The 11,692-nt window shown below is 42.4% G+C and overlaps 1 protein-coding gene and 1 long non-coding RNA gene across 5 annotated transcripts in view; one reads left to right on the forward strand and one right to left on the reverse strand.

The window, feature by feature from the left end:
* Positions 1-11,692, forward strand: part of LOC111262833 (CD151 antigen) — a 47,771-nt gene that overhangs the window by 9,031 nt on the left and 27,048 nt on the right. The window contains exons 3-4 of one of the 2 annotated variants that reach the window (XM_022837417.2): positions 4,333-5,507; positions 5,721-6,175. The exons of the other annotated variant lie outside the window; for it this stretch is intronic. Coding sequence (XP_022693152.1) covers positions 5,785-6,175 — 391 coding nt within the window. The 5' untranslated portion in view covers positions 4,333-5,507; positions 5,721-5,784. The remainder of the gene's footprint in view (positions 1-4,332; positions 5,508-5,720; positions 6,176-11,692) is intronic. 2 annotated transcript variants of the gene reach the window in all.
* LOC111262912 (uncharacterized) overlaps positions 10,461-11,692 on the reverse strand; it is a 9,081-nt gene continuing 7,849 nt past the window's right edge. For all 3 annotated transcript variants that reach the window (XR_002681921.2, XR_002681922.2, XR_015312045.1), the window contains exons 3-4: positions 11,144-11,680; positions 10,461-10,753 (exon numbers count right to left, since the gene is read on the reverse strand). This is a non-coding gene — a long non-coding RNA (uncharacterized LOC111262912). The remainder of the gene's footprint in view (positions 10,754-11,143; positions 11,681-11,692) is intronic.

Raw genomic sequence — 11,692 nt, forward strand, 5'->3', positions numbered from 1 at the left:
TTGGCCAGCGAAATGTCTTCATTTCGAGACCGGTACCCTTTAGCGACTGTGCCGTCCATACTTTTTCACGATCGTGTGCCTGTACGACATAGTTCCGTTATTCTTTAAGCTGACCAACAGGCGGCACAAGTCACGGCTCTCGGCGCGATCGAAAGTGTCTTACACGATCCCGCTGCAACAGGACCATACAACAAGATTTCCCGTTATCCTGTCGTACCTCCCATTTTCGCCGTCGTACTCGTACTGAACTCGGTTGTTTTCCCCGCCCAAAGGAGTCCAGGCTCACCTTTCTGACTCTCTGCAGCTCCGTTATCGATGCCGTAGAAAGGGACGTAGAAAGACGTTACCATTTATGGCGGACTAACATATGCCTAATCCGCGTATGCACACACATGCTCTAGCCAGATTTTTTCTGTGTAGATAGATGACCCTTATGACAGTTCAAAAATCATTCGAGGGCTCGGCTGATTGTGGATCTACGGGTACTAACTTGATTCGACCAAAACACTAGAAAACGCTTGAATAAAAAGCCATCTATTGTTTAATCCTCGCAATGCAGTAATTACTGTTTACCAACGATGACTCGTCAGCTAGTACGCCGCGAGGCTGGCATATGTTCCAGATGATCGAGTTGATGGGCTGGTCCAAGGTCCGAGTCACACTCCTGTCGTCAAACCGGGTAGCTTTTACATATCGTGAAAACAATATAGTGCAATGGATTAGCTCCCATCAGTAAATACCGGCTTCTCTGCTATATAGTCTAGAATTGCCTCGCTAATTCAGCATAGGGAGTTTTCCTCGCTGCGGCTAGAAAATTAGCGAAGAATGCTGATCTCGCCGTCCTTCGAAGGCCGTCCGCAGCGAAACTAGAACTTTATATCCAGCTTCTTTAGCAATATCCGTTTAACACTAACGAGTTTGCTGAACGTCTTATTAGATTCTCTGTGGCGACAAAAGATTTTTTTCGGCGAATCTGGTTCCTACGGAGAAAAGCGTTCGTAAATCTTCCATTACAGCTTCCCCTCGTTCCCTCTGCACTGATTTTCAAATTTAACAAGACTCGAGCCGCTCCTTATGTCTACACGCCGTTTCATTACATGGTCCGGTGGCCACTTTCGTTCCTTCCTGAGTCGTTCATACTCCTCAAACCATCGCTTCCTTTGAGCGGAGGACCGAGCTTCCTTTCGTAGAAAGCAATCGGGGGCGGCACCAAGGGCGAAAAAGCCAGCCGTTCAAAAAACTCTTTCATGACATCAGCTACATCGCCAACTATTCCACCGCTGTGACCAAAATTAGGCGTGCTGCTTAAGCTTTGTCGACGGCTGGAACGAACACATCACAGCCACTCGCATGGCATCTGTATAGCCGTAAATGTGTATTTATCCATATATCTAAGCTTTAACATTTGATCTATTTCAATATATATACTACAATAGTTGCGCTAGCTGATGTAAATTTCTGACACGATTTACAGCTCACTGAAGTGAAATGTACTTAATAAACACTGCCTCCACTTAAAGTTCTACTTAAAACAAAAGGTCATTTGAATTTCCCCAAACTTTCGGAAACCGAGTGCACCTGTCACCGTTAAAATATATAAGTAGTCTGAGATAGGAAAATCTTTAATGCAAGAAGGAGAGCCAGCAGTACCTTACCAGCCGCAATCCTGCCTCCTCTCCTGAACTTTGTGCCTTGCGTCTCATCCAGCATGACCGTTAATCCTAATCCTGTGACTGCAATGCAAGGCCTAGTTAAACACTTAAAACTTGATAGGACTATAGATTACTAAGCTACTCGTGTGGAGGATAACTTTGACCAAGTTACTTGGACCCATAATTCTGGCAAAAATATCTTCAGATAGAACTAAGAGCAGAAGAAGGCTCGAAGTATCACATCGGACAAAACCTCTTCTTTTGGAAAGAAGATGTAGCTCCACTTTTCTGTCATTCATGCTTATCTTGTTCTCCTGTAGGCTTACAGTCAGTACAGAGACCACATCCTATGGTATTCCTACATACGCTAAGATATACTGAACGAGATAGAGGTCTTGCGCAGAGTCAAGTGCGGGACAAATGTTACAAATGTCAGTGTGGAACCAACAAACAGAGCGTGCAAAAGGCTCGCAGGTTGTTGAGTGGCTTGTTGTGATCGGCCATACTGCTTCCACCAATATTTTCTGCGAAATCCTTCTTGTTCTCCAGGGTAACCTTCCTGCTTTACCAGAAGACGGACAGTTTTTTAGTCAGTAAAGCGGCGAACATTTTGCAGCGGACGCTCTTCTTAGCTATTCCACTCAATGACGATGACAAAGTTAACTTATCTATGCCATTAAGTGTCACCAGTTGCAAAGCATTTCTTCGTCAAATCGACAAAAAGCTAGCATGCAGACCTTCATTAAAGGGTGTAATCAAGTGAGAAAAACGAGAACGGACTTGACGGGCTCATTGCAGACTCCGTCCCGGCCTGCTGCCTTGTTAATCTGCAGGTTCCTATAAGTCCTTGAGGGCCTACAGTAACTCTAACATGGTCAACGTCTTGAATTTTTTTACTACCGTAAGAGTAGTAAACAATGGTACCGCCCAAGAAATCATATCACTCATTGTGGATATATCAGCGAGTGACTAGTCAATCCTGTTGAGATGATATCGAGTCATATATGTATACACGTATATAAATCATAATGGCTACTTCACTGTCCCTACTATTTGTCGACTTGCCACCATCTTCAGATATTTTCTCTACTTGTATTGTACGACTGCAGTTAACTAGTAATAATAAAAAGAATAGCAGATGATGATAGGGATAAACAAGGCAGCAGATGAAGAATGCGCAGAATCTTAATAAATGTTTTGCATTTTTCGGGTTAGAAATACGAACATATCTATAATTAAAACGACCCGCAAACCCTCCTCGAACACTTTTTAGCTGTAGTAGTAGCTTCGTCTGCTAAAATATCTGGCTGACAAGGCCCGGGGTCGTGGGTTTAAGCCCTGCCATTAACGTGTTCTACATAACATCGATCATTCGAGTGTTCTGAAAAATATTGGATGCTTTGGGAGATTTGAATAGCAACGCTTATGAGTTTGGTAAAGAAGCATTTAATTAGAAAGATGACCTGAAAGGGCAGGTCAAGGGCAGCGCCTATTATTCTATTGAATTGCTCCATGTAATTGTACTTTTATTATCTATTCTCTCAAGCAATTGAAAGTGCCGTGCTGTTCAATGAAATGGTAAAGGCAGGAGCAACACTATCTTGCTATGTTTGGCGAAATTCAAAGATAGTGTCTTAGACAATCAGATAAATTAACAGAAATGACTCTATATGAAAGGTCACTAACTCAGTATGTTCATACAAGCTTTTTGGTCCAGAACTCATAGGTAAAAGAAACAGGAATATGTAAGGCCATACATAAGGTCACATGACGGTTCCTTTTTTTACTATACTGTATCTACCAATTTCATTCTATTCAAACAATTGCAAGGTAGATAGATGTTTTGATAGATAAACTTTAGCGTAAAGCATCATGTAGCCGAGCTGAGGTCCAAAACTGAGAACTGTGAAGCATACTGAAGCGGAACGAAAAATAAGCACATCCATACACCGGCATATCGCAATTATATTTCATCTTATTCTATCATATATTAATACTATAATATTCATACTAATTTCTACGAAATAACATGCGGCCAGGTCCGTTCAAAGATCGCATGTTGTTAGGACAGGTCGTAGCGTACACATACACGCGCACCTGTATTGCGCTTACAGAACAGGACGTAGGCAGCGTAGCCTAAAGCAGGAATTATAATTAAACGCTAGGCAAATGATGATATTGATGAGCTGCGTCTAATAAATAAACGGACGAGCGGATCAATGATGGACTACGCTGTTGATACGTGCATAGTTGCATAGCAGCCGATTAATCGGTTAGGCCGGGATACCCCAGACTTTGTTACGATCGCTGGCGCTGGACGGTCAAAGATCCGTTGCTGCGCCTTCTACGGTACTACTAGTACTATCTGTGGTGCTTGGATCTGTTCACTAATGAACAGCAACGGGCCTCGGTTGGCGATGCCCTTTCGCTGTCCACTGATGGACGTATCGATTGGGGTATTTACAAAATGAAATGTTTCATAGATGGCGCCGAAATCGATATATATGATCACTTTATAAGATGGGCTTTGTGTGAATACGCTTACAATTTGACTACTGTTGACAGAAAGAGGGAGAAAGGGCTGTATCGGAGTCACTTAATGTTTCCTAAGAAAAAGGCGTCTACTCATACGTATATATATATACATATATATTATCGCACAGTTTGTTTTTTTTTACAGTTTACGGTGCCTGCTAGAATGTAACATCGGCATAACATATATGTATCAACGTGAGTCTTTTACGCATCTTATTTAATTATCAAATAATGACACGATACGACTATAAGCTAATTTAAAAATAAGCTATTTTTTCATTTTAGTTTTTCATTGCTTTTTTCGCGCTCGGATTAAAAAAAAGTAAGTATCTCCAGCAAAAATATTTTAACGACGGTAAATCAGAATAAAACTTAGATATTTCCAGAAGCGTTTGTCAGTTCGTTTATAATCATTCCATTCTTTACTTTTTTTGCGTTGTCAATACGTTTACCTTCCCCTGTGGCTTTCCTTCTTTCCTTTTTCCTTCAGTTGGATCTACTCGATTTTATTTGATCACGGATATTGACGGTACTGATTCGGTAGTGGCGCCATCTATCGGCGCGTCGAATCGCGCGATGTGGCCATTTCTCGCGGGGTCCAATGTGGCCCTCGCCGAATGGTGGTTGGCATTGCGGCGGCGCTTCGGATGGATTCGCGAAACCAAGAGGCCACCGCGGTGGACGGCACCAACAAGCGCCAGGCGTCAGCATCACCAACGCCTGCACGATGATTCTGTTCACCGATGAAATTTACCTGCCTTTAAAATAAGCTAATTTGTTGCTGTACCGAGGGAAAAACATTGTTCCCTCTTCTTCCCACCTCAGTGGAGGCTACAGACAGCTCTCGATGGTATTGGAGTCCTGAACCAATCTAAGGTTTGACAGCAGATTCAGAGCAGTGTCTTTGGAATATCGGTAGGCATTTCGCCACGCCATCACGCATCAGTTGTACTAATAGCAGCATACGAACCACAACATTGTCGATAATAGTCACCAAGCTACGATTCCAGACACCTTTCGAAGCCGATAACATCAGGAAAGAAAGGTAGCCAGGATGTACGTGTTTACCTGGAGACGCCGGTTACGAACCAGAATCCTCTTCTATCTTCAACCTTAAGTGAAGCGTGAAATAGTGTTTGAGGGTGACTGGTCTATTGTTGTTGATTTTGGGCAGCTGAGTGTGCGTGTGAGATAGAAAAAGGAAAGCGTTAATAGATTGTGATTCGGTTTGTTAACGATACCCATGACGATGAGCCCTAACGGATAACCCGTACCAGTCGTTCAAATGTTTGAAGCCTTGGATATTAGCGATAGGACCAGGTACAAGGAGTTGCAATGTTTCAGTATTCAATGATGTGATCCTAGTAGATGAATTGATGTCAGCAACTTATCTAAATGCTTGTGGCATAAATATTATAAGTGAATTATCGCGGAAAAAATTGCATTTATACATCAGCTAATTGACATCGTATGCTTAAAAATATCTGCTATCAGAAAAAATTGAGAAGCTTGTTTATGGGTGTGCGTGTCCAGTGTTTCTTTTAGGATTTTAGGGTATTCATTTGGTGGAGGAAGAACCACAGCTGTAAGTTAGACGATGTCTTCGCGACCCCCTCCACCTGTAATAGCAACAAGAGTCCCATCTAGTTATCCTCTATATTTGACGAGCAACCGTTTCCGTCGAGGACCCCTTCCAGTGACTGTTGTAGGTCCGGATGGAACAAATGTGCCAGTAGCTAGTCGGGACACTTATTATAGTGGGCAACATGAACCCTTCTATCCCACGGCGACAGCAGACCACCCCAATGCATATAGCGGTGCCTATAGTGCATACAACACATACAGCGGCGCTTACGGCCCTCCAGCCAGTGGCAATGGAGATTATATCCAGTCTGCCTTTCCCCTTGAAGTCTACTTCCCTTCGGTGCTTTTTACTCAGAATGATCGACCCAGAGCGAGATTGAAATCGTCTAGAAGCTATGATCATGGTAAGAATATCTGCGCATACCTTCTTACAGAATGATTGTTTCTGCTATGGCCACATCGGTGTGCATCTGTTGTTACCGCATTTTTTAACTAATCATCATCACTGCCATCAATGATAACTCAATCTAGCTTCACTCTCTATGTACAAATGTGGCCACATGTTTCCACCCTTCCGCGTTTATACCGCTCTTTTAAATTCTTCACGACTTATCTTTTACCGTCCACGTTATGAAACCATACGATCCTCACAGTCGCGGCCACCGTTAGGCTACGCTATAATAATAATAATACACGATTATTTATTCATATAGTGGTATCGGCGGCGGCACCAGTGATATCACATACATCACTCAGTCATTAACTATATTATATGTATATAATATAATACATACTTATACCTGTGACAAACCAAATGATCGTTACGTGATGATTATGACGACGATGGTCTTCACGGTGGCGTAAGTCTTACGTAAACTGTCGATTTGACCACGGGTGGCGCACTATTTTGACTGCTCTTACTAGCTAGCTAGCTACAAGTCACAGCAACGGCGGTTACAGGAGCAACATTTAGACGATGATTATGACTGGCATGTGGCTTATAAGTAAACCGACAAGCAGTCTTCCTGATCTTCTTCGTCTTATTAAGCAACTGGGTTTCCATCCACTAGAGCTACAATGGCCGTTGCGGCCGAGAGTTGACAAGTGGTGCGGGTAGATTTAAGGCAAAATCTAATGTCGCCTAGCATCGACAAAACGCCTCGGTGCTATTTGTCACGTCTAAATTGTCGTCCATCGGCATCATATGCGTCTGCTTGTTTTGCAGCCGTTCTGTTCATTGCATGAAAAATGGTAGTTATTGCTGGCTTCTTCTCACATAGCAGAACAAATCATCAGCGATGGCAACGCCAGGGAAAGAAGCAGCTGTTGTACTTTGACTGCCGGTGTAGAATCCCGTGGCGGCTACCCGGCCTTAACTGCTACAACGATATCCACTGATATCACTGTTGTTGTTGTTGTTGTTGTTGTTGTTGTCGTCGTCGGCGCTCGACTAACGAAGCGATCAACCGGTGGCCGTCGACTAGCGGCTGTGGGCCAACGATTACAAAGACAACAAGCCCATCCTGAATGTGTCGCCAAATGTTCCTTGTTTGTTGGACCGGCGCAGGCTGTTCGAGAACAGAGTCTGACCCAGCAGTGTTTCGACAGCGGTATACCAGTGGATATTGCTGGTTGTAACAGCATTTATGGCGGCCTTGCTATTCAACTTTGGTTGCATCGTTCACATTACGTAGCGTTACGTGGATAGGAAGTAACTCCTTTGCATTACCGTTCGCTCTTTCGTTCATTGTCGTCAGCAGCGGCCGCGCCGAGCGACATCTTCGTCTTCTTTGCGATGAAGCTGTAGCGCTACATGTCACAGCGCTGCTGGAATCGCGGCGATACTTGTTGTTTCGGCGGCGGTGGCCGTGACGGCTGAACCGAAGGCTCCTACTATTACTTATCGTCTCCCCGTACCGGCGTTACGCGTTTAATTCGTTACGTTGATTCAATTTAGCTTGACACAGCATAAGCGTTCACATTATCTTAGTTGCAGAGACAGTCTCACGATCAAAAAGGAATTATGGCGCGAAGATAGAGGGCCACGAGCAGCGCAACGTAGGAACTTGCCAACAGCTGTCTCCATTGTCCAAACACAACTTAGAAAATGAACAACGACAAAACAAAAAGATAAACGAGGAGCGCCATGTCCCCGTGATAGCTAAATTGGCAAAGCATTTGTCTAGATAGTGATTCCTAGGTTCGAATCCGAATACAGACATACGACCATGTTGGAAGTCAGCCGTATGATGGAGTGCACAACGGCCTCAATGACGCCTGCAGGTACCTGTATCTAGACAACAATAGCAATAACTGACGATGTTTCCTTTACTGTGATAACTATATATACGAAATGCCTCCACTTCGGACCGCTTTGGTAAAAAACTCGAGCTGGCTAAAAGCTCGAAAGTTTCAGACGCTTCTGCAAATAGCTGTGTTTAGATATAGATGAATCTACAAATTAGCTTATCACAATGAGTAACTTGTGTTTTTCGTTCGTCAAAAAGCACGCCGTCTTACTCGAATTATAACCATGATTTAATTTATAACGTATTTACCGTTCTTCATAGCTTCTTTGGATCTCTCAATCAATTAATTTATGTCATCGACAAATGCAAATTATCTTAACATTAAAATCGTTGGATTTAAGCATATACCACGGAGCTACCAATTCTCTTTTGTCCTTCATATCGACGACGCAGGGACGCCATTCCTCGTCCCCGGTAACGATGTATTCAAGCTTATCATTGTAGGTGCGTGTCGCTCAGTGCCGGGTGAGATGTTAGGAGGGAATACGAGGTCGTATTTTTCCGCGATGTTCACTCAGTTCATGGGATGCTCAGGTTCTTCATTTTTGAGTAGATCCCGTAAATTCAAGGTGCATGTCAATATTTAGTTGCAGTCTATTTTATCGCCCGATTCACGAATTGTTTGTCGGCCATCTACCTTTATAAGTGTCCTCACTTGGGCCTCATCCATTTCGGATGCAAGTCTTGAACTTTGAAAATTAGTTTTTTTAGTTATGGACTCTTTCTAGTTATAGAGTCTGCAGTGCAAACGATAGGTGTATCCTGTGTTGCTTGTTGGCTTGTGAAAGGCGAAATGAAGCAGATGTCAAAAAACATCATTCTACTTCATTTCATTCAGAAACTTCCGTCCCTCACGCCTGAACTCGACATAAAATTTTGTTCATTGCAGAAATCATTACGTCGAATTTACAAAAAAGACTATATATATATATATATATATATATATACATATCGCTAGGTAGATCCCAAAAAGTATTACATAGTGATGTTTTTTTGCGAACGTATTTTTGTAATAACTGAAGGAATATCGGAAGCAATCTATATTAGAAATGATTATAATGCTAGGTTTCTTAGCGAAGTCCCGTAGGGATATCGAGAAGAATGGCATCTATCGTAGCGTTCCTCGCGTCTGATGCATACGCACACTCCATTTGGTTCATTAAAATTTGGAGTAATTTACTTAGTTACAGTATAATGATTTGGTTCAGGATACCTTCAGATTCCTTGATAACCGCGTTGTCAGCGTAAAAGGTCACCTTTAAAAGAATTTCGGCTTCTCGGACTCTCGCAGGTAGATCTTTCAGAAGCGCTAACGATAGTAAAAGTGGCTGAGGTTATTCCCTTGCGCAAGGTCTACAGTCTGAGGGAAGTGTAGCAGTTTTGTTACGTTATGTATTGATCTTTGTCTAATTTTTAGCACCAAATTCAAGGCTGTCTTGAAGTTTCACGAATACAGCGAGTAGGTGGCTGTGTCTGGCTGTGATATTGATCAATAAAGCCTCACAGGCCGTTATTCATGGTCAATCGCATGAAAGTTCTGCTGCTCATCTGAGATGATACCAACGACTTGTAAAAACTGCTTTACTCTTGTCGTTACCGGAAAGAATAGTAGTCTGTAGCGCACGCTCTTTTTTGCGATGCCAAACTACTCGAATATAGGTTACGATGAACACATTATAGGTGAGGTGTTTTTTCTGGCTTTGATTCCACCCCGTACCTCATTTGAGTAAATATCTAGACAGTGTCCACCGTAGGTTAGCCTTGATATATCTCTGTCCTCACTGATCGTCTGCTATCAATCCGCCGAACTCACGGGGAAGTATCGTTTATTTCAGGAACGTTTTAGTAATGTACTTCACTCATTATCGGGCACCACCATAGTTCACCCTATCTAATGTAGGCTAAATATCGGGCTTTCCCCTCAATATTGAATCGAGACGAGCTGATCAGCCACTTGCGGTCGATCGGAAAAGCCATTTGTGATGCTGTCACTCAACTTACTTATTGCTTGCTGGCGAGGTAATTGTGTCGTTGCAAAGTATAAACATTTCTGCATACAATCTTTAAGCGGCCTAGAGCAGGTCTTATTTTCGAGTATAAAAACAGGAGACAAGGGGCCCGCATTCGCTCCTTGACAGTGGCAACATCCTTACAGTTGGTTGAAGCATACGCAAGATATAAGTGAAAGCATGTAGAATACATGCGTAGATAATTAATTTTTGTTGGTCGTTGAAGGGTGACTTCGAATATGAGCCATTAGTTATTTCTATTATATACTAACGTAATTGTAGAAGCTGATATGCTACGATTCTGTGAAGGGACGTAGGATTTCTGTTTGTGAAGAGCCTATTATAATTACAGGAAAAGAAGAACACCTAACTCCTGCTGAAGGTTAATTTTATTCTGCCTTATTCCAGTATTGTAAGCGTATTTCTTATATTTACTTCACATCCACCATTTGATGGGTAGACTAAAAAATAAGCTCACATACTACGTGAGCATACACATTGCCGTGACGTAGGGTAATAACTTGTGTACACAAGTCGCTGAAGTATCTTAGAGACCTAGTCACAGTCAGCTTCGAAAAATGGCGTTATATAAGTGTTATGTAGCTCGTAGCTTGTACAATTACGGCGCCGTGGCGAGTCCGACCGTTACGATGTATACGTAGATCTAGATAAAACAGAAATCATTGCACATGTTACAACGCGCCGGAAGTGACGAAACTCGTACACGTTAATGATTCGTATCCAGGAGATAAAGAGAAAGTGAAGAACATAGAATACTGAATCGTGGCTTTCAAAGTACAAGGCGATTACCAAACTTCATATTGATATAGGCCTTCCGCAGTTTCAAACGACCACCGACTGTATACAAAATAAAAGCCAGATAAACCCAAATAAATGTTTAGGGTGTAATGTTAGTTTAAATGCATAATTTTTATTTAACAATATATTTATACTTGAATTGATCACCGTTTAGTACATCGATCATGATTTCTAAATGCTAACGAATACTGACAAGGCTTTTTGACCTCGTCCTAGTTACGCTTTGGCTAGATACCTGCGTCCAGATATTGATTGCATGTTCCATGGCCTGGATTGGCTGATTCGTCGATGATTGTGTATGCTATGGAAAGTTCCGGTTCAGTTCACTCAATAGTCTTGTGAGCAGCAGCTAGATAGAAGGTACGCCTGTTTCGAACACGCTGCTTGTAAGGACACGCTTTGTAGAATACGATCATGCAGGCTGTCAGGTCAATAGCTATCAATAGACGATCACCAACACATGAAAAGTCACTCAAATAGATCTGTTCGTTCATTTAATAAAGATTGTTGATCCATTGATCTTGTTGCCGAGACGAGTACCAATATAGCCGGTAAGTAGGAATTTGTTAAGTGGTAAATAGTAGATCGTTTATGGCCTACGATATCTGAGCGAGTTGCAAGCTTGCTAACAGTTACCTGGTTTTGGCCTATACGCGCAAGCATCGAGTTGCTGTTTCTTCATATGGCGAGAAGGCCGTAAACTGTTCCAATGAAGGCGACTGCTTCGATTATGGAATAGTTGTAACTTCACGATTGCTGCGCTTTGAAAAAGCTAAAAATATAT

This window comes from Varroa jacobsoni, unplaced genomic scaffold (assembly GCF_002532875.2).
Source record: "Varroa jacobsoni isolate VJ856 unplaced genomic scaffold, vjacob_1.0 scaffold_74, whole genome shotgun sequence".
NCBI lineage: Eukaryota > Metazoa > Arthropoda > Arachnida > Mesostigmata > Varroidae > Varroa > Varroa jacobsoni.